Source organism: Dufourea novaeangliae, unplaced genomic scaffold (assembly GCF_001272555.1).
Source record: "Dufourea novaeangliae isolate 0120121106 unplaced genomic scaffold, ASM127255v1 scaffold101, whole genome shotgun sequence".
In the NCBI taxonomy this organism is placed as follows: domain Eukaryota; kingdom Metazoa; phylum Arthropoda; class Insecta; order Hymenoptera; family Halictidae; genus Dufourea; species Dufourea novaeangliae.
In genome coordinates, this window is record NW_015373989.1 from 1,059,512 (window position 1) to 1,083,949 (window position 24,438).

General features: G+C 33.6%; 2 protein-coding genes across 2 annotated transcripts; both read left to right on the forward strand.

The window, feature by feature from the left end:
• Positions 1 to 2,167: 2,167 nt before the first annotated feature.
• LOC107187709 (15-hydroxyprostaglandin dehydrogenase [NAD(+)]-like) lies at positions 2,168 to 7,912 on the forward strand. Its single transcript, XM_015575861.1, has 7 exons — positions 2,168 to 2,210; positions 3,556 to 3,654; positions 4,052 to 4,178; positions 4,697 to 4,803; positions 6,162 to 6,335; positions 6,567 to 6,715; positions 7,666 to 7,912. Exons 2-7 carry the CDS (start codon positions 3,559 to 3,561, stop codon positions 7,799 to 7,801), a joined length of 789 nt encoding a protein of 262 aa, XP_015431347.1. The 5' UTR covers positions 2,168 to 2,210; positions 3,556 to 3,558; the 3' UTR covers positions 7,802 to 7,912.
• Positions 7,913 to 9,899: 1,987 nt separating this feature from the next.
• LOC107187643 lies at positions 9,900 to 19,947 on the forward strand. The gene is made up of 12 exons (XM_015575786.1): positions 9,900 to 10,094; positions 11,326 to 11,424; positions 11,783 to 11,909; positions 12,411 to 12,517; positions 12,952 to 13,125; positions 13,338 to 13,486; positions 14,371 to 14,502; positions 17,175 to 17,362; positions 17,494 to 17,600; positions 18,141 to 18,314; positions 19,368 to 19,483; positions 19,671 to 19,947. The coding sequence occupies exons 2-12, from the start codon at positions 11,329 to 11,331 to the stop codon at positions 19,822 to 19,824; spliced, it is 1,524 nt and encodes a 507-aa protein (XP_015431272.1). The 5' UTR covers positions 9,900 to 10,094; positions 11,326 to 11,328; the 3' UTR covers positions 19,825 to 19,947.
• Positions 19,948 to 24,438: the final 4,491 nt, after the last annotated feature.

Here is a 24,438-nt window from a genome sequence, read left to right on the forward strand (position 1 = left end):
AACATTTCTTATTACTAGACTGCCGATTTTTATGCAAAATAAGATTTTTCTACAGTAATTAATAGACTGCGGATTTTTATGCAAAATAATATTTTCTAAAAGAATTTATAAATACATGCGCAAATGTAAATTTAAAAAAATATGTAGCATTCCATTTAAAAAAATTAAGACCACCTTTGTTTCTAGAAAAATATTAACAACACAAAAACTATAGATACGCTATTATATTACTAGTAAAATATACTACAACGTCCTCCTCTTCGGTTTTTTTCTAATGTTTACCGTTTACGAAAAAAACGATGGTACAAATTATCGCGAACGCCCTGTATATAGATTGTGGTTAAAATAAAAACGAACCATCTTTTTTCTAGGGAATATAATCTATCCTCTTCTGGAGTAACATTATTTTTCAACGCGATTTCAGGCATGGAATACTTGGTTCGTTTTTATTTTAACAATAATACATAAGAATTGAAAATTTTACGGTGGTTTTATAGTTATTCCAGCAGGTATTACAAAATAGCATGTGATTTTACGTGATGTTAATGTGTTTCTACCTTGGGTCGTGCAACATTAAAGTTGAACTTTGAATATAATTAAAATAATAAAAAGGCTCCCTTGAACGTGGAGACGACGTGTACGTTTGTGAATGAGAATTATTAACCCTTTGCGGTCGTATGTCTACTCTCAACCACCAAAAGAGAACTATAAAATATAATTTTTACATAAAATTAAAACATATTATTGTGTTACATATATCTAAAGTTTAAAAAAGAATTAATAAATTTTGTATTTCCTTCATAATCTTGCTTATTATGTATTACTGTTCGTTCAACGAAAATTAATTCCGACCAGCATGACACCTATGTATAAACTTAAAACGACCGCAAAGGGTTAATATGAATTAATGGTAAATAACACGTCCCTCGCGATTTTCTAATGGCAGCGAACGTGTTAGATATCTTATTGGGTTCAGAATGAAACAGAAAAATCGTTGCACCTAAAGTTTTTCCTTTTATTGTATTTCAGGGCGTTTTATAGGTTATAAAATCCGCAGTCCACCGGTTACTAATTAAACTTTCCTCCCCTATCAATTTAATATTAATGTAATACTTAAGTTTTATTTCAAATTTTTTAGTGACTTTAAGACCTTTCGTGATTCAAGGACGACGAAAGAACCCAGGCACGGCTGATAAAGCTTTGTTAATATGGCCTGGTTTTATACAGAAAACATTCGAGAAACCCGTCACGTCGCCATTTTGTTTTCATCTGTTTTTAACCTTCTCTCTGTGTAGAAATACATTAACGTTAATCGTGTACAGGGCTGTAATTACACTCTATGCATTTTTAGTGAAAAATGTAAAGAGAAAACCTAGGCTGCGCAGATATTTATGAAGTGTTATTGATTTTTAATAAGATAGACATTCTCTTCAAATTGCGCGTGAAACATATCACAGATAACATTCTCGAGAAATCTTTGTAAATCTTCTATTCGGGACATTTGAATTACGTTTTTCTATTGGCCTGGGGTTGTATTTGCACCCCTATACACAGACAGAAGTTTGCGATATATCCTATAATGCAGTTATGCTTGTTTCCAATTTCATATTCGCCATCTTGTTCAAAATATTTAGACCTATTTATATATAAAGTTAATAGATTCGAAAGGAAACCTATTTTTAGATTCTCACCAGCGAAACTATGACGTCCGAAAATAGCATAAATATTTGATAATTTCTGTTTTTGTTAAATTAATCGTGAAAGTAAATATTGTTATAATTATACTTATAAATGTTAACACTGATTTGAACGCGTAACGTCTGTAATTCGTGTTATCGTTTAAGATTAATTATGATATCAGTAATGCCTACGACACAATGCATTAAAAAGACGGTTCCGAAAATAAACACGTTTTGTATGTTTATTTTGTAAGTTCGTTGCGTAACCGCTTTTACCAAAAAAGTCTTTGCTGAAATTACTTATCGGATCATGTCTCTGCATCCAAAAAAAAAACCGAAGTTCCGCAATTCGTCGTATCTGTGCACATTATATCAATAATATTATCATGTCAGATATACATATGTTGACTAACTAATCTACGTAGATACGCATTCTTTTTAATTTCCCCGGCATCAGGACGAACGGCTCATTCTTCGAATCCGCACCAACCAGTTTAGATCGACTAGCCGAAAGGGACAGCTACTGAAACGGTGACTATTACAGTTTCATTACTTTAAATATTTTAAGGTTAACAAATTCAAGAAGACGTTTCTTTTATGAAGTAATTCCATTTTTTCAAAAAATGGTAACGCATTTCCACCGATCAGCGTAATATCCGGTGCGTCAAATATTACCATACTACATAAAGTGATTAAAAAATTCTTCTTACTAGATTTTTCCTGTAAATATCTTGTGAGTTTTTGTGAAATAAATATTTCTGTTTGATTTTTCTACATTCTTTTGTGTTAAAATGAATAATGTGTGGATAAAATTTGTTTGTGTGGTATGGACCATTTCTTATTCTGGTGCACACAGGTTAATGAAAAGTACCATTTAATGAAGTAATTACCATTTTTGAAGAAAAGGTAATATCTAACTATAATTTTATACATATGTAATACATAATATAATTTTTGAAAAAATGGTACTACTTTTTCACAGGATATTTTTTCGAAAATGGTAATACCTAACGGTACTTCATCGCCTATACAGGGTTATATTAAATTAATTGGAGATAAATGGTTACTGGAACATATTAATATTACTATTAAATCCGTCAGAATAGCAACGTGTGTAGAATTTTTACAATTATTTTGTGGAAGTTGGTTATTTTTTAATGTGAAATGTATATAGTATAAGTTAAAACAAGTTTCAGAAACATTCTGAAAAAAAATGAAATGAGAACAAAGAGAAAAATTTGCGAGTCTGTTAAACAATTCACAAGAACAGCGCACTTATTTTCAGTCTCATGCAAATAGTTAAGATTCAGCATTAATTTGGTAGCTTCTGTTTTGAATTGAAGAAATTCAATATTTACTTATTTTAAAGTTTCTTTGAAGGCTTCCTTCCATTTCTCATGTTAGTTGTCTTCATTTTAAATGATCGTATATTTAAAAATTATGTGGACTAAATGGAATTGTCATTAAAATGTTCTAAGGTAACAAAAATTTCGTGAGAAACAGATGCTAAATGGAATTGTCATTAAAATGTTCTAAGGTAACAAAAATTTCGTGAGAAACAGATGCATCTTTAATAATATAAGACGTTCCCTTCACGACTATAAAAATTGTATACAAAACTCAAGTATTAACATTTAATAATTATACTTATTCCGTTCCATCTGTGTTACAAAAAGCTTTAAATTATTTTATGGTGAAATGACATGCAGCTAGTTTTCACAGTAGACAGTCGTCACGTGGATATTTTCCACAATAATGGTAATAATTTTCGTATTATGAAACCACACCGAAGTGTGTGGCTAACACAACCTGTCATCGTGGATTTCTTTTCACCGATCATTACTAAATCAGACGTATCTTTACAATTCGATTTCAGACCATGGATCACATCAAGAACAAGAACATTTTGATCACCGGTGCCGCCAGCGGTATTGGCTTAGCCTATGCCCAGAACATGCTGAAAAATGGAGCTAAGGTATTACCTTGATTATTTTTATTAAACCTCAAAGCAGTTACACAGTCTGAAGAACAAATTAAAATGAGATGCGACATGACAATCGTGATGTATAAATATCAGGATTATAAAAAATGAAACAATATTTTATATGAAATAAGAAAAATATAGGGAAGAAATATCTATAACCGAAATATAGAATTGTTTATCAAATCTAAAGGTAATGGAAATGTTTAACTATCTTGAAGATTTGCCTATCGTTAGTTTCGACCAATCGTAATGCAATGAAGATTTTATGTCAAATAATTCCAGTTACGGTGACCTTGAATAAAAATAAAAGCTTTGGTTTCCTTTTTCTTCTTTCTTTTACATTCAATAGTTTAATTTTTCTTAAGGTAATCTTTGGTTTTATTTTCAGACTGTCGCCATTCTCGACTTGAAGACATCGATTGGTCAGACGTCCGTTCTTAATTTGGAGAAAGAATTTGGAAAGGGAAAAGCCATGTTCTTCGCCTGTGACGTGTCTAACGTTGACCAATTCGCAGGTACTTTATTACCTTCTTGACTAAAATTAAAAAAAATAAAATCGATCTCAATGACAAAAATTAAAAAAATAAATCGACTTTACTTATATACAAAGTATCGAAAATATATCGATCCATTTTTCTAATACACATTCCCCTAAGTATTTCACTAATAAGTTAGCACAACTGTGTGTTTAAAAAGGTGCATTTAGTTTTTTGCCATCACCATGACAGGGGTCAACTTTATCTGACTATTTGCCACGCAAACGATAACCTTGTTCATTGATAAGCTTGCCAAAATGAATTAATAATAGTAATCTGTGTTATGATAACTGAGTCTCGCAGAAGTATCTTTGGAATTATGTCGAAAACGTACCATGTATTGTAAGAATCAGAAATAGAATGATAATTCATCTTTTAAAATTGTAGCTGTTCTAAGTTTTCCGAATTCGATAATTAAATTGAAAAATATAAACGTGAATATGTAACAACGATATTAGGTAAGATTCTTTTCTGAAATTTATTATTCTTTGTCGTAGAAATGTTCAAGAAGGCCATAAACGCTATGAACGGCGTCGACATTGTCATCAACAATGCTGGTATCTTCAATGACCTGTTATGGGAACAAACCGTTCGCATAAACATAGTAAGTACAATACATTTATGTATTCAGTTTCCTAATTGTAACATAATGATACTATAAATCTCAGTTGGAGAAACTGTAATCTAATTACAAAATCTAAATTGCAATTACAATGTAATTGCGAGACGGTTACAATTACAATTCCATTGTACTTTTTATTGTAAATTTAGTATAGTTAATTACAATGTAATTGCAAAGTAATTACAGGACAATTAAAATTACATTGTTATTGTTTATTGTAAATTTAATATAATAATTAATTACAATTATACTGTAATTGTGTTACAGTTACATTGCAATTTAGATTTTGTAATTGGATTACATTTTGCCCAACTCTGCTACAAATCTAAAAAAAGTAACGAAAACGTCATTCTAATGAGTGATAAGCGAATTCGATGAAACAAATCAGATAAACAGATCAAGGAAACAATTTGAAGATAAAACGAATAAAGAAAAGTAGAATACATAATACAACATTTTTGACCTGATTGAATTAATGAGCGAAATATTTTTCGTCGCGTATTTAACCTCGTGAGCTACAGTTTTCTAGCGAAGTCATTGACCATGTTATTGGTAAAAAACACAAATTGTTAGGAATTACGTGACCCTGGACAGTCGATAGTTCATGGAATATAAGAAACAAATATTATAGCTTTTTCACAAACGAAGATTCAAACACTAATTTTCAAAACTCAGCGAACGGTTTGAACATGTGAAAAGAACAATTGCGAACGATGGTTGTTTTCAAGTACTGTGTTATTTCCCTAGTAACACTTAGATCAACAATTTTGAACATATGTATATTACTAGACTGCGAATTTTTATGCAAATACAGATTTTTATGCATTAATTTACTGACTTGAAATTATGTCACAGATTTTTTCCTTTATTAAAGATTCCGTTAGGTCTACAGTAAAGTAAAATTTTTACTGCCCTTTACGAAAATTTTTACTGTGTTGTGTTTTGTACATTCACATTTACGATAAATGCATAAAATCCGCAGTCTATTATAACACAAGGAACTGTATACGATACAGTGATATGAAAATTTCCAGACGGTTTAATACAATTTTCATTTAACCCTTACCCTATTTAGTAAAGGTCTTCATTGTTTAATTATAGATTTGTATAATTGTATTTCCTACAAGTTACTTCATGAAACTAACCACAACCAACACCCACATTACAATTGTAATAAAGAAAAATATTAAGTAATTCTGAAAACAATATAAAAATGTCAACACAAATATTAATACATATTAATAAAATATGTAACATTTTAGTGTCTCGAACATTGTGTTCACCCGAATAAATAAAACTTAAAATCGAATTATTATAATTCATAAAATACACAATTCTAGGGTGCCGTGATCCAAGGATCCTTGCTCGCCATGGAGCACATGGGCAAGCACAAAGGTGGCAAAGGCGGTATCCTCGTGAACATTGGGTCGATCTTGAGTCTCGTCTACACACCCATGTGCCCAGTATACTGTGCCAGCAAGCACGAGGTGCTTGCATTCAGTCGCTGTTTGGAGGTAAATTCAAATTACAAAATCGCAATCTCTACTGAAATAATCCCTCATCGATCTACAGACAGTTCATTTCTGATCAATAATACTTCAAATTATCGTTTCCCTTTTATATATTCTTAATCAAGTACAGGCATACATAGTAAAATTCTACGTGTGTCCATGGAAAAATCTTAAAATACCGAGTATATTATCCGAACAATCGATTCAAGGATTTATAGGTTATAATTGTTTTAGGGTAACTTCGAGACCACTGGTGTCCGCGTTCTCGTGTTGTGTCCAGGCGTCACGGACACTAACTTGCTCGTCGACATGAACAAAAAGGTCTTCGACTTCACCGATCAGAAGACCTTGAGGGAGTTCATGGAAACCCTTCCCTCTCAATCGTGAGTATAGAAATCATTTGCTTGTAAATGTACAATTATTTCGAACTTAATATGAACATTTCAACCCTCGAATGACGGATGTTCTGGGACTTATGCAGGGCCATTTTTACTAATAACTAAATTTCATTCTATGCATGATTGAAGGATAAATTTTGCACAAAATTTTAAATATATTTTCTTATGTGTAGATGATTTTTATGTATTGCTACCTATGGTCGGTCCAACAAGACGAGTTAGTAGAAATAACGAAAATATTCGCGAGTCCAAATATTGACTGGCAACTATCCCACCTAAATGGTCATCATTAGACTGCGGATTTTATGCCTTTATAGTTCATAGGACTCTGTAAAATGCAATGAGAGTTTATTATTTTATTTTCAACTTCATCAGATACTTAAAAGGAAAAAGCAATTTCTGTTTTTAATCTAATCTGTAAATTACTTTCTAAAATGTCATTTTGCATAAAGATCCACAGACTAGTTATTATTTCCCTTTGTTTAAACATATTGACTCGTCTCGTCGGATGAGGTATAGTTATATATACGCATAAAGATTTGAAGAGTACTTTTGAACAAGGAACACGACGATTTCTGTAACTGGTTCAAAATAACCCTTTGGCATTTGGAGGTTAAATGACATTATCCTCTATGTTTTTGTATAGAAGTACACATAGAGTCTGTCCGCAGAACATGTTCTACGTAAACAGATCGTAGGTTGATTTTTAACGCAAAAAGATATTGGAAAAACATACAGCGATGTTTCTTTTCAATTCAAAACATCGTTTTCGAGGAAATGAAATTTTAAAAATTACCAAACGCACCTGTTATTCCATAAGGCGTGCTTCGAATAAAAAAGTTAACTGTATGTTTCCGATTTGTTTCTGCAAGAAGAACCACCCCATGTCCGACGGTAAAATGGTCAAAATGAATTTTTTGTGTTCATTCCGTTAGGCCCCAGAACGTGGCAAACGCGATGGTAACTCTCATCCAGAAAGGCGAGAATGGAGCCATCTGGGTCAGCGAGGGCGAACAACCACCAGTCGGTGTTGAAATCCCTGCAGTCAAGAGGGTGCAACTCAACCTGTAAAAACACTTCTTCGTCATTCGAAGTTCAAAATTGTGATTGTAAGAAACCTGAGAATTTACCAAAACTGTGGTGATTCTTTGACGATTTCTTAATAAATTGCTTTTTTTACAATAGTTTTCATTACTTTCAAACCAGCGCACAGATAGGAACGTTAAAGTAAAATGTAATGTTCCTTTCAAAGCCTTCGTATGTTTCACGAAAATGTTAAATGATGAATGCTTCCAAGTTTCCTCTTAAGTAGTTGGAACCGTGGAGAATTTCCATGAAAAGGAAGACCATAGAACTTTAGTAAATTCTCCAATACCGTTGCAGAAGTAGAATTTACTTTGAAGTAGCACGAATGGTACCGAAATTCCATTTATGCCAGGATTTGAAGATTTGATTATTCAGCAAAGCTTTTCAACCACGTAATTTATACCGCGGCTTCTTATGGCCGTTCATTTTGTCTCCGCGATGCTTTACACCTTAAAGTAGAATTTTCTATAAACGCAAGACGTGTCTGCATTCGAATGAAGTGCGACCTATAGCTGTTCCTCATTTCGTTTCATTGTTTTCAATGTGCAACGTCTGTAATTGAGAACCTTGCAGCCCAAAGGATGCAGCTCCATTTTTTGACAGTTTTTTAGTTATGACGTCTAATATACGTAAAAAAAATCTACATCATTTGGTGCACGTGTTATGCAAATACGACAACAAATGAACGATTTATTGCAAATTTTGTACCTCCATCCATTACAGTTTTGAAAATCGGGTGCAACTACAGATTTAAAAAATTCATCAAAAATAGAAACAAAAATTTAGCAACTCAATAATTACTGTTTATTGTGTGAAAATATATGTTTTGCAATTAGTGGTCTTTTTTTAATCTTAAGTCAAAGCAATAATTTTATAAACGGTTTTTTCTCATTTACTTGAAGTTGGTAAAAATGAAAATGTTTTTACAAAAAACCTTTTAACTGCAAGGTCTTCAATCAGTTGTAATTCAAAAGCAAACGTATCTGAAGCTGACAGAAAATTCCACTTTTTGGATTCCAATGTCGCTTTCACTCGGGTGACTTGGATTTTGGATTCGTTATTCCCATATCACGAGAAAGATCGTGACCCCTGGACGCTACTTTCCATCCTCAGTAACACTGTTTGAACCGTAGATGAAAGTAGGACAAATATTTCATAATTTTAGTTTCTCTTAAATGAACATTTTCAAGGTCACGTACAACCAGGACGTAAACATTGTTGGCTATTGGAGATCGACTTGTAATAATGCGTTGGTCATGAATCTATTAACATTCAGAGTAGATGTTACTATGTTTCACACCTGACTCATTATAATTAGACTGCGAATTTTATGCATTTAAATCCAATAAAATACTTAAGAGAAGAAAGAAATTTCTATATTTGCTCTTTATGGATTATGTACGTTGGTAAATGCAATTCTGCGTAAAAATCCGCAGTCTAATAATAATATACAGAGTGTTCCGATTAAAACCATTTTTATAAGTTTAAAATCCTGTGTCATTTTTTAAAGGTCACACAAGTTTTTTTTTTAAGTATATGCGCATAATTTTTCCTGGTGTATGTTATAGCGAACATTAATTGTGTATTTATCCATGGACAATAGTATGACCTTGAAATGACCTGGAACTCTAAAATGTTTAAATTCACTTACATAATTTTTTCCACCATCTAATTCGTCTCTTGAAACAATTTAAACTACGTAAAAAATATTTCTCGTATGATCACAGATAGACGAGATATTTAGGTGGTCTGTTTTAAGCGAAACACCCTGTATATTTAGTCATTTTCAAAAGTGCATAATACCAAAATTAAGATATTAGTCTGATAGTAACTTACAAATTCCGAAAATCACTTAGGATAGTGCAACGTGTAAAACTCGTGTTATTATTCACGCGAGATTATGATGTCATTATGCACACAAATTAATGCCAGAGAAGTAGCAGTGCTACTTAGTCAGTGTATGAAAAAAACATGGATCCGACGATGAACACGTTTTTAATGTTCTGTAAGCACGTTGCATAACCAGATATGTTAAAAACACTTGGCTGAAGGCATTTGCTGTAAAACTACTTTTATCATGAAACGAGACACTCGATAATTCATCGTGACTGCCTACACTGTGCCTACAATGTTGCTATGTGAGATCTGCTAGTTAATCTAGGCACGTACACACGTATATTCGCTTTGACTTTGCTGGAGCTAGAACGCACCACATCATTCGACAAGTTAACATCGTTCAGTGCAGATCAAACGGTCGAAGGGGACAGCTACTAAAACGGTGACTATTAGAAATTTATTCTCTCAAGTTTATTCGGTTTGAAAAAATTCATCAAGGTACAACGTTTTTAAAAATAGTAACACCTGGCGATAATTCTTCGCCTGTACAGGATTATATTAAATTAGTGACAGATTATATTAGTTATTATTATACGTGTCAGAACGGCAAAGTATGTAAATATTTCTGAAATGTATTTTTCAAATTAAAAATTAATTTAATTTTTATGTAATAAAAATATCAGAGGAAATAAAAAATAATATTATGATGAAAAATTAAATCAGGACAAGGAGAAAAATTTTCAAGTCTGTTAAATAACTCATTATGCATGAATTTAGTACTTTTCTTTGATTTGGAAATCTCGAAAATCATTAAAAATTTATACTAAATTATGAGATATTTAGTAGGTATCCAATATGTTCAAGGCAAATATTGAACACGGTCATTTTTTGTCAAACTCGACTTTTCTACTAGCTTGTGTTGGAAATAATTCTTCCAGTATTTATGCATTATTAATTATAATAATTATAGAAATAATCTCAGAATTTTTCACTGTAGAAATATAGTGATAGAATAGCGACGTTATATCTCTCATAATACACTACATCATCCTACTAATCATACGATCAATCGAGTGTATCAAATAAGTGGATCATAATCTTCGATACCTTTTCTGTCACATTACACTCGAAATTAATATCAGTAGCTATTAATTAGTTGGTTTCGTATAAAACGATCGTACCTTTAAAAATTACATTCTAAAGCGTGATTTTTCGTAATATTGAAGATGTCCTTTCGAAAATGTTTGCAGTGAACTAAACATGTAATTATTATTAAAATCTTTTAAGGTAACTGGAATTTAAAAAAAAAAATCAGATATACGTTTAACAAAGTAAAATCTTTTTTTCACGTAAATAACAAACGTACACCAAACATAAATTTTAAATTTAATGATTTCATATTTTAAAATTTAAATAAGCTTCGAAATGATTTTCTGGTATAATGATACGCCTCTAGTTTACATAATTAGCGGTTACGTAGATTGTCAACGCGTCGGCACTTGTGCAATAAATCAATCTTGCAACAGTGCAACTAATTAATTGTTTGAATAATTTCCCCACCATAAAACCAGATACGATTGCGTGACTAACAAATGTAGCAAATCATTGTGCGATAGAAAACGTTTCTTTTCAAATATTATTAAATCAAACGCATCTTTACAATTCGATTACAGATTATGGATCACATAAAAGACAAGAACGTTTTGATCACCGGCGCCGCTGGTGGTATTGGCTTGTGCTACACTCAGAACTTGTTGAAAAATGGAGCTAAGGTATTATTTCACTTACTGTATTTAAAATTTAAAATCAGTTATCCAGTCTAAAGAATAAATTAAATTGAGATGAAACATGTCAGTCGTAATATTGTATATGAAATAAGAAGGAAAAATACAGTAAAAAAGTCTGTAATTTAAATATATTACCTCGTTCATCTAATCTAAAGGTAATGAAAAAGTTTAACTATCGTGAAGGTAATAAAGCATGTGCTTGTCGTTAGTTTTGATAGATCGTAAACTAATGAAGATTTTATGTAGAATGATTCAAGTCACAGTGATTCTGAATAAAAACAAGAACTTTGGTTTCTTTAAACTTTAACAGTTTCTCGGAGAAAATCTTTATTTTTCTTTTTAGACTGTCTCCATTCTTGACTTGAAGACATCGCCTGGTCAGACGACTGCTGCCAATTTGGAGAAAGAATTTGGAAAAGGCAAAGCCACGTTCTACCCTTGTGATGTGTCTAACGTTAAAGAATTCGCAGGTATTTTATACACCTTCTTAATTAAACTTAAAAAAATGGACTGAATTTTAATAACAAACAGACTATACTTCACTTCTGTGGAAACTATCGAAAATATGTTGATCGAATTTTCTTCTGGACATTTCCGTACTTACTTCACAGATTGATTGTCACAATGTTTGCACATTTAACGAAGTGCAATTACTATTTTTTCTATCGTGATAACGGGATTCGAGTTTATCTCACTGTATGTTACGCAACTGATAAAATCGTGCCTATTCATTTAATTCTAGATAATTGAATCTATAAACTAGATCAAATCTATAAGTTTATCTTTAAAATTTATTTGTGAAATATACCATGTATTGTAAGAAATTTGAATAATAATTCATCTATCAATATTGTTCACTGAAGCTGTTCTAAGTTTTTAAAATTCAATAATTTGAATTGAGAAACACATGTATTTAAATGTGTAACAGCAATATTAGGCGACTTTCTTATCTGACATTTATTGTGTGACAGAAACCTTCAAGAAGGCTATAAACACTATGAACGGCGTCGACATTGTCATCAACAATGCTGGCGTCTTAAATGACCTGTTATGGGAGCAAACGGTTAACGTAAACATTGTGAGTATAACACACTTATGTGTCAATTTTCTAATTATAACATAATGCTAATGTAAAAAATCATACAGTAAACTAAAACAAGAACAGGAAATTACAAACTGATGAGCGACGATGCAATTGAAATAACACAAAGCGCCTCATAAAAGTACATACTCGCTAATTGAGCTCTTAATAGCCGTATTAAATGTATTTGTGCAGAAGAAATTTGAATATCGTATTTCTTGCGAATTACTTCATGAATATATGAATTTTTTCATCGATCATAATCAGAATACAGACAAAAACCAAGTAATTCTGGGAGCAACAAAAAAATATTAATGCAAATAGAAATTAGAATATGCACATGAACAGGAACTGTTGCATTTTAATGTTTTGTGCTTTATGTTCAATCGAGTAAATCGAATTATGATAATTCATATAATACACAATTCCAGGGTGCCGTGATCCAAGGATCTTTGCTCGCCATAGAGCACATGGGTAAACACAAAGGGGGCAAAGGTGGTATTCTGGTAAACATCGCGTCGTTCCTGAGTCTCGAATACTTCTCCGTCTGCCCAGTATATTGTTCCAGCAAGCACCAGGTGCTTGCGTTCAGTCGCTGTTTGGAGGTAAATTCAAACAATAAAATCGCAACATCTAATGAAATATACCCATAACGATCTACATAGAGTTCACTTGAATAATATTTCAAGCTACTGATTCACTATCAATTATATTTTTCTTTTAAATGAAATACAACATACGTAGGAAAATTCTACGAATTTCTACAGGAAAATACTAAAATACTGATTTGAATATTTATGTGTTATAATCGTTTTAGGGTAACTTCGAGAGAACCGGCGTCCGTGTTCTCATATTGTGCCCCGGCGTCACAGGAACACCAATGCTCCTGGACGTCGACAAGAAGGCCTTCGAATTCATCGACAAAGAGGGGTTGATGAATTTCCTTGGTTCCAGTGTCCCTCAATCGTGAGTAACGAACAGCTTGCTTGTTAATTCATAATTATTTCGAAATTAATATTAATAGATATTGAACCTAATTTTCTTTTTTCCCATGTGCTAATATATCAAACCATAGTATGGCAATACAAGTTCATTCTCATTACTCCATTCCTAAAATTATCTAACGTTAGTGGGAAGAAACATTCCTGATGTAACCGTAAAAACAATTTATTTTATATTGTAATTTTCGCATCAACGGAATACGAAAAAAGTAAATTCTGTAATATTTATTAATACAATTTGTTCCCAAAATCGTGGTACAACCGGTCAGGTGGCGATTCTATAAGAAAAAATAGAATAAACTTTTCCTGTTTGAAATTTCATTTTTCGAGAAAATGGAATTTGAAGATTAATCTGAAACGCGTGTACTCGACATGGTAGGAAGTAGAAATGGAATGCAATGAACAGACGCGTTGGCCAAGTCCTATTCAATTGCACGGGTATCCAGCAGGTTTTCTAATTCGATTATCTCGAGAACGAGGCCTTAAATGAAAAAATGTTAGTTTTTCTTTTCGACTTATTTTTGAAATTTTGGGGACACTCTGTATTTTAAACGATATTAACACTAATCTTTTCGATGGAATCGTACATAAGATGTGGTCGAAGTGATGGCAGACCCGGTCGTAGACTGATTCTTAATGCAAAAAGATGTTGGAAACATATAGTGAATATTTAAAAAAATTAATGAATACATCTGCCAGTCGATAAGACGTGCTTTGAATACGAAGAAAAATTCGGTATACATTTCTGGTTTATTTCTGCAAGAGGAACCACCCCATGACCGACTGTGATATCATATGACCACGTGAAATAGTGTATTTTTAATTTATTTTTTATGTTCATTTCATCAGACCCGACAACTGTGGAAAAGCAATGGTCACTCTCATCCAGAAAGGTGAGAATGGAGCAATCTGGCTCAGCGAGAACGATAAACCACCAGTCGCTATCGAAATCCCTCCTATCAAGAAGGTACAACTCAACCTGTAAAAATACTTCTTCGTTATTTGTAATTACGATTGTAAGAAACTCTAGAATTTATGAAAACCGTGTTGATCATGGATTGTTTCGTAATAAATTACTTTTTTAGACACAATTGCCATTTCTTTCGAACCTACAAACATTACTTAAGGACAATATTCCATTGTTAATAACCATATTCGTGTACAGTAGGAACGTTTTTTGAAGTCAGACATTTAAAGTGAATAAGTTATATTGATCTATTGTAAAATGTAAAATTCTTCTCAACACATCAGTAAATTTTCCAATATTGTTAAGTTAAATACAATTTCGAAAAGAACACAATGTGCTGAAAACATTGCATCGTCATTGTGAGTAGACGATTTAAGGAGTGATGATAATCACTTTATATCTTAAAGGCCTAGATACCATCTCAAACGATAATTTTAAATGGACTCACTGATTAAATAAAAAATTCATTTCCTAGTTAATAGATACAAAATTTCAGTCAGATTTCAGTCTTAACTATCATATTTTCCATTTCTAATAAAAGAACACTGCCTGTGGACTTCAAAAAGACTTCAGCAAATCTAATAAAAAAACAGAACATTACTTAAATCCATTACCAAATTACTTACAAAATATAAAATTGAAACAATACAATGGTGAAATAAAGAAACTAATATCCAATTTACCACGAATAATAAATTCCACAAAAAACAAGTACATACTCAGAACCAAAGATAGTCATTATTCAGAGTAAATTGCATACTAGTTCGCCTATTTCAACATTGGGATGAAAAGAAATTGGTCAGCGGAAGGGTGTTGAAAATTCTATTATTATAGTGTAATTTTTGTAAGATTTCAACTAATTTACCATTTCAATTCCACTTGCTGAATTCTTTCTGCAATTTAGAATTTAGCAAATATGATAGTTTTCCACAGAAACGAATACTCAAAATCGAAGATAGTCATTATTCGTAGTAAATTAGATATTAGTTCTCCTATTTCAACAATTGGGGGGGGGGGTGAAAATTCTATTATTACAGAGTAATATATGCTTTAAATAAATTTACACTTTATATTGTATATAATTTGGTACTGGATTTCATGTAATTTACCATTTCAATTCCACTTGCTGAATTCTTCCTGCAATTTAGAATTTAGCAAATATGATAGTTTTCCACAGAAACGAATACTCAAAATCGAAGATAGTCATTCTTCGCAGTAAATTGGATATTAGTTCTCCTATTTCAACATTTGGGGGGGGTGAAAATTCTATATAAGTGTAAATAAATTTACACTTTATATTGTATATAATTTGGTACTGGATTTCAAGTAATTTACCATTTCAATTCCACTTGCTGAATTCTTTCTGCAATTTAGAATTTAGCAAATATGATGGTTTTCCACAGAAAAGAATACTCAAAATCGAAGATGCATAGTTCAATATTGAATCAAAATCGTTCCTTGTGTCTCCGTTACGGCGCGACCGTCGAAACCGCGGATCTCGACACGGCTGCAAGAGATCAAGGGGCGAATCGTGTTGCAACGGAGGATCGACGCAGATAGATGACGATTCAGGTCCCCGCGAATCCGAAACCACATCGCACGCAAGAGGTCGAAGATCGTGATACGAACGGGCGAGAGGTTTCCGTCATTATCAACTGGAAACCAACGGCCATCAGTGGTGACCACCAACACGTTGCTAGCAGTCTAATCGTTCGATTCTTGTGTCCCGTCTTCGTGACAATTGTTTAAAGAGTTTTACTCGCTATTATCGAATTGTGTTACGTTCCATCTACTCGTAAATGAACGGGTTCCATCGACGATCAGATAGTGAATGTCACGCGGAATTGGTCTCGGAGACGTTTCGAGTCTGACAGACACCAGAAGCTAGAATACAGAATTGTTCAGTCGGTGTCTTTCTTGGAGAAGTAAATAGTGTATGGTAAACGTCATTCGATAGTGAATTTTTTACAATTTCTTTACAATTTGAGTAGTGGTAAATTGCTTAGAATTTTGAAACGAATGGAAATATTTTGGTAAAAGGTCCCGACAGGTGCCATTTTCATTTGGGTACTAGCAGTCGGTAAGGACACTGATCGAGTATTGTTAACGGAGGATGTCGTGTTAATACACCTTTATCTTTAGCAATTTTATTGCAATTTACTGCGAGACAATGTTTTGTAGATAAATAATAACGGTCTCTTGTGAAGTTAAAAATTGCGAATTTTTAATTTTTGCGAATGAAGAACATTTCAAAAATGTCTAAAATCGTAAACCTTGTACACTATTCTCCGTCTCCAAAGCAAAGTGTCGTTTTTGTTACGAGAGTTGTTAACAATTTATCACTTGCGTAGATCATCCCGGAGGAGAAAGAAAATTAGAAAACATGCAGATCAAGGATAAAAGGGCGATCGTGACTGGAGCCGCGAGTGGGCTAGGTCTGACTATTAGCAGGGAATTGCTTCGAAATGGCGCATCCGTGAGTGATAAGTTGTTTTTAATGATCAGAAAAAAAAAAAAAAAAAAATAGAAACTTATCTGAATTAGATAAGATTCACGTCAATGGGTTGACATTAATTGCTTGATATCTGCTCCGAATAATTATGTTTCCAAGTGTGTAAACAACTGAAAATTATTACTTCGAGTTAATTTGTGCAGTAAATTTCAAGTTTCTAAACTGTATATACAGCGTTTCTCACAATTTGTTTCGATTTCCAAATGCACCAACGATCGTAGAAATTGGGTTTCAGATGATCGCGATGATCGATATTCGCGAATCGGCTGGTAAACAAGCGATGGACACGTTGAACGCGGAATTCGGCAAGAACCGAGCGATTTTCTTCCAGTGTGACGTAGCAAATAATTCCGAATTCGATGGTAATTATGAATAAATCGTTTTTCTATCAACAGTGTACAGATAGATTTTTGTGAAATTTCAGCAGCACTTTGACAGAAACATTTCTTGTGCACAGCTTCAAAATCATTATTGGCATGTTTTTCTTTAACAGATACGTTCAAGAAAGCTGTGCTCACACTCGGCAGTCTGGAGATTCTAGTGAACAATGCTGGCGTGATTAATGAAAGCGACTTCTCGCAAGCCATTAACGTGAACGTGGTACGCGAAAACGTTTCTCCAAATAATTGTATTATTGTTCAAAGTCTTGTTGTAATTCGCGATTGTAGCAATAATACAGAGTCAAGGTTAGCTTGCACATAGTAATTATCAATGAAAACATAAACACAAATCATTGTTATTATCGTTAAAGTAACTGCCATTGAATTTCATTATAAACTATAACGTGGCATATTTTTATCTTTTTATTATTTCTCATGAAATCCGTGGAGACTTTAGCAATAAAAGAAAGTTTCAGCAAACAAAGTTCAAAAATTATAAAATTGCAAAGCTGTTTGACGCAACTGAAATATTTATAAATACTGCTTTAAATAGCATACTTCAGGATATAACATTTGTATTTTTTATAGAGTTGTTATATCATTTTTATAAATTTTCCTGCATTTATAATGGCCCACAAAATTTTTCACAGAAATGTTTGCCATTTTTTTTTTTTACTCTTCGAGAGTGATTGGAAAATGGTCGTAAAGATTACGCGACAATACGTCGTTGTAATTTGTTGATCGAGGTCAATTTCCACAGACGGCTGTGGTACGCGGTACGCTTCTGGGAATACAACAGATGCAAAAGGACACCGGCGGCAAAGGCGGTGTTATCGTGAACATTTCGTCTGTGGCTGGTCTGCACGCATTATCGCAGCTTCCAGTATATTCTGCTACCAAGCATGCAGTTGTTAGCTTCAGTCGTTCTTGTGCGGTACGTTCTATCAGTATACTTATTTTCTTTCAAATCCTATTGCATTCTGTGCAATTTAGAAAGCGTTCAAATTAGTCTTCTGGAAAGGTCAGAGAATACTAACGATCTTTAATCCTTCAGGGTAGAGCCATTTAAAAATATTTTCGATACTGATGATTTCAATGCTTGGGTATACAAGTATAGTATAGTATTAACTACTGACTACTCTTTTTAGAGACGATTTTTTTTTTATTAAAATGAAATCATGTACCGTTCGAGGTTTACTAATGTAACACGTCACGTATAAAAATAAGAACTTTGTTATATTTTATATTTCCGCTTAATTCCGTGATTCGAATTTTTCTATCACTACCGCCACCTGGTGGAGAATCTTAGAACCTTTAGGCGCGTAGGTACCTGCAACCGTAAGTACTTGCGTGGTATAGTAGGGTGACAATTTTTTCTGCGGTGCAATCTGGGACATCGAGCCCGGTAGAAAAGGGGAGAGGTAATTTAAAAAAAAAATACCTAATGAAACAAATACAAATACAATAAAAAAACGTGTACTTATGCGGTACGCAGAGCTAGAATCCGGGACAAAAGTCACTTACTGTGAGTAACTCTATTTCCGAATCGATAACGAAAAATAACATTCAGTTAGTTATTAAAAGAATTACAAGGTCGTTGTCAGATTATTTATCTCTAAGCTAATGTTAATTAGGGGTTAATATCATATTCCACGGGATAAAAAATGAACAGAAAAAAGAAATCTGCATTTACGATAATGTATCATGTCTACTTAGTACATTATTATTTGTAATTTAAACAATTATTTTTACATTGAAATGGCATATTAATTCACAGAAAGCATAAATATTGAAACTTCGTTGTGATAATGCCGAGATAGCACATGACGCCTTGAATAGCCGTAAAATGGGCGTCTTCAAGGCATCATGTGCTATCTCGGTGTAGAATATGGTCGTTAAGATCAAATCGATAGTAATCAGATTCCGTAAATTGTTATTAAATATTAAATGAGTGATTGGAATGTAAATTCTATATTTCTTCTCTTAGCAACCTTATCACTATCAAAGGACAGGAGTAAGGATAATAGTCTTGTGTCCTGAAATTACGCAGAGTTCGAACGATCTTCCGGAAGGGGAATCTCTACAGAAATACCACCCACAAAGGTAAGTCTGTTCGTAAAACTAGTTAAGAATATATTTTTCTTATTGTAATAATATCTCGATATCATTTATAATTCGTAAATTTCATGAAGTTAATTAGATTATATGCCTGTTACATACTTTCTTTTTACTACTGAAACGATTGCAGTAGACACGGCTATTGTTACGATATTTTATTTTATTATGTCAGAGTGGACAGTATCGCCCACGGACTAGTTTACGTGATCAGATGCGCTCAAAACGGAAGCATTTGGATCAGCGAGGACGGGAAACCAGTTTACGAAATTCAATTGTCCGACAGTCTGCCACTGAAACCCGAGGAGTTTTCGTTCAACGAGATTTAAATTACAATAGAAAAAGATCCTGTCACGAAATTTTGTAGACACAATTGAAGTATTATTATAGTAACACAGGACACGTGCGCTTTGTGATTATCCGTTATTGTAATTCGCGATATTTACAATTTTAATATAATATATATTTTCGTGGAGTTAATAAAATTCAAATTTGTAATCGACTAATTAACTACTTACATGGTACAGGTCATTTGTTTATCCCTTAATCTCACCGAGTCACAACAACTTTTATCACGCCTCACCCCGTATTCTCGTTTATCTGTATTTTGTATTTTATTCGCTAATCATTGCTATGTTTAATCAGCAGCGAAATGATAACTTAAACAAGAATTAATAAACTTTCGATTTGAAATAAAAATAGAATATTTTAATGAATACATTATTTTTGTGAAAATAGAATAGAACTATTTCTAGTGATATAGGACCAAAAAAGTGTGAATCTTATCCAGAACAAGTCCCATTCAAGATATCGGATGCTCCACGGGGCGAAAATAATTTATGGGACCCAAAGCGCCACGATATCAGAGACCACCGAAGACTGGTTCTCACGAAAAAAAATTGAACTTTGATTCGTAACTTCTATCAAGTCAGTTAAAGAAGCAAAAAAACGGCGTTAAAGTCGATAGATTGTTGACATTCCCCGCCCCTTTTTTTTTTAATTTCCGTCTTTTTTTGTTTTCTTTACGTTTTATTTGTTTCATACGTTCACATCGGTCCAGGTAATGATACACGTGGAATGATATATATGTACTAAACTTCATAATCAGGTCGAACGAGCGATAACCCGGCAACATACACACTGGTTAGCATTTACGAGGAAATCAGCAAGAATTAAGAATAAAAATCAAGAAGAAATATTTATCGCATAGAAACACGTGGGAAATTGCTGAAACTTTACTTCTCGAACTTCGAGGAATGTGCCTAACTTTCTTCTTCTTTCCCAAGATTCAAAAGTTCTGTGCTTCGAAATGAAGAATTATTTTTTGATAACACTACATCTTTAGTACAGGACGTCGTGTATAAAATGTTCCGTGGAGAGTAAAATTACCAATGATTCAATGTTTCGACAAAATCTGAATAGCGAACTTATAACATTACAAAAGACTCTAATTACGGCGTAGTAAAAACAAATGGTGTATCTAAATTGCGAAGACTTTCCGCAAATAAAGAACAACACTCGATAAACGTATTCAGTGACCATGTGCTTCGAACAATGGTGAATATTTTCCACGAATAAAAAGTAAGACTCGATAAATACATTCATTGGTCGGCGCTTTGAACACCGTTGCAATTATCTCCTCTTTTTATGTGCGATACAGTGTCCTAGAAACGCATTGATAGCAGATATCAATTCAATAAAAATATGAATTTCCATAAAAATTCGCCGTTCGATAATAAATTAAACAATCCATTACGACTAAAATTGACCAAAAAATATGGAAACCACCACCACCATGGTTCCCTTCCTAACACTAGCTAGCTAATTCTTATAAACTACTTGATGTTGCTGCTGCTCTCCTTACACACGTATTGTGTTGTGTTCTGCATACTCGGTGGTTAATCGCGGAAGCGCGGTTCGACGCCAATCTGATGACCCGGAGCTAAAGGCTAAGGCTAAGGGAAGGAAAGGGGAGAAAAGGTGGGGGATAGGGCACGTTTCGTCCTGAGCATGCTAGTAGACTTCGTTACAAATGCTGCCTAGCAGACCCATTCTTAAACGCAGGGAGGCAAGATGGACGATTAAGGGAGTATATATACGAACGAGGAAGGCTTCAGGTAGTTGCGGGAAAGGTATTAACTCGGTAGACCTCTGGTGGCAAATGTAGGAGGTAATGCCACCACAGAAGCAATCGTTAGGATCATGCGCACGTCTTGGATACACATTAATAGCAGATATTAATTGAATAAAAATATGAATTTCCATAAAAATTCGCAGTTCGATAATTAATTAAACAATCTACTACGACCGAAATTGACTAAAAGATCAACAATGGTTTCTAACTAATGATCTCATTCCTTTAAACTGAAAAGTTCTTTACACGTTATTGTGTTTTCCATACTCGTGTTACTCGCGAAAAATGCGAAGCAATCGTCAGATCGTGCGCTCGTATTGGAAAACACAAGGATCACGAAAGCGCGTGTAAATGATCGATGATGTGGTCGAATAGCTTGTATGCACTTCGAGCCGCAACAATGTGGCAGCCGGCAAAAAAAAAAATAACAACGGGATACCGATAAAGTCGCGTTTCTCTTCGCGGTTCAACGTCGGTCGCAAACGGAGTAAAGTTCGCCGCGAACCGGCCGAGACCGGATCGATTTATCGCCGTTGAAACGCGTGGTTTCTCCCCGATTTATCGTCTGCACGACGGCGCTGACATTAAATTGCACTTTTCCACTGATTACGGAACGGGGAGCACGAGCTGCGCGTACGTCGACTCTTTATCGGTCCCCCGTGCCACACGACTCTCTGTAAATTTATGTTTTTCCAAGACTGTTTATCCGGCGTGTCAGACCTCGCGAGCGAAGGAGAGACCGCGAACGACCAGCCGAGTTGCGGGAAGATTTCATATAGAGATAAGAAACTTCGAACAACAGTAATATTTCACTTTGAATTAGTAGAGAGAGCATCGAGCGAAGATTTATTCGAAGAAATGAAACCTTCGTTTGGTTGTTTTTCTAGTCGAGGAAATTAAGGGGTTTAGTGCAAGAGGGATGCTGTTCAAACATAATGTTGAAAAATGAGATTTTTATTCACTCTGGCACGTTTTCATGTTTAATTATTATCCCTGAATTTATAACTTTGTAACAAAATTCCTGGCTGTCGGTACTATGTTTGTAGATATAAACAATATTTTATGTATATAAACAATCATAGTATAGTATTCAGTTTGTATCCCTTAATTATAAATCATGGGAAAATTCCTATCTCTATTATAATTGTAGATATAAACAAATATTTTGTGTATGTATATAAAGAAATGATTTTATACATAAACGATCACAGTATACTATGGTGTACATTACTTTTCATAAAAGCCTTAATATTTCACAACGCTACTGTTGCATAGTTCCGTCTTGTACTGGACCCCCAATTGTATCTACCTTTTATGGAAACTATGAGCGACAAATGGCCGCCATAAAGACTCGGAAACCGTCATACATATGTCATACAACATATATTCTTTGCCTGTTGTATTTGATTCGACAAGAATGTATATCGAGAAATTTTGGTATCTCCAACTCACAGTATGACGTGTACAGCGATAATTTAAAATTATTATCTCTCTAAAAAGAATATGTAATATGTTTTTCATTCTGCAGCTTTCAAGATAAAAATTGTACCCATCTTTTGTCCCGATCGTTCAGAAATGTTTCGGGATTCCTTTGGAAACGTAAACGTTAGAAATCGATTAAAATATCGATCATTCGGAAATCTTGGTGATTTCTGCACGGAAAGACTGAAACGTTAGAAATTGATATGAAAAAAAAAGCTGCCAGCTCGATCTCGTTATCTGTCCACGAATGACGCGTATTGCGATTTCTTTTCGTGGTTCCGTGTCGTCGGAGTTCAACGAAGATGAGTCAAGGAAAGTGTATATACGCCTTGATCCCTGTTTCCTTTCGAGACGCATTTACCGTGTGGAAATTACAGAAGTCACATTCCCAGTTAGGTGACTGATCCTATCGATGCATTTTTATCGAACGGTCGTTGCACTGTTACTGCGCTTTCCGGGTAGAATACGTCACGTAACGCGATGACCCTAACCGGATGTTAATATCGCGTGATATTTCCACCGAGTAACCTTTCTAGCCAGCCTTGACCTAGTCCGCTTTCGTTAAATTATTCGGACATTCATTTCTATTCCATTGCTTTCACCATTGTACTTCATTTTATAGAGGCGAAGATAGATAAACCCACGAGTAAACTCGGCTACCATTAAGGGGAAAAAGTGGCGTGGAAGAAAAGTCTCCTAGCACTTGGTAAATTTTTTTCAGGTACTGGAATAAATTTTAACTCGAATTTTAATTTGGCATAAATATCAGTAATTCTAAATACCAACAGGTAAGTGCATGGTTGGCACAGATTTGGCCCTTCTCCTACGTCACTTTTTCCCCTAACGGAAGCCGAGTTTGCTCGTCGGTATACAATGACTTCATTCATTAAATTAAGAGATGCGTTGAAGACAAAGCAGAACAGTATAAGATTGAAAGAAGGTATATCAAAAATATAGATTAATTCCCGAAAGTATTAGGTGTACTACCAATAAATAATCCACTTTTTGATGAGATTAAAATTTCTTCTTATGGGAATGAAATATTTGTACTATTAGATTAATATTTACATTGGTTTTCCAACATCCTACGTTAGTTTTATGTAGTGAATGATCCAAGAGATATTTTTCGCATAAAATATACACTGCGTAGCATAACTATAAAACAACCCCAAAATTTTCAGACTTTATGTATAGTAGCCAAACTAAAATCAAACCACTTTTTTCTAGAGAATATAATCTATCCTGTTCTAGAGAAACATTATTTTCCTTTTTATTTTAACCATAATACATAAGAATTTAAAATTTTAGAATGGTTTTATAGTTATGC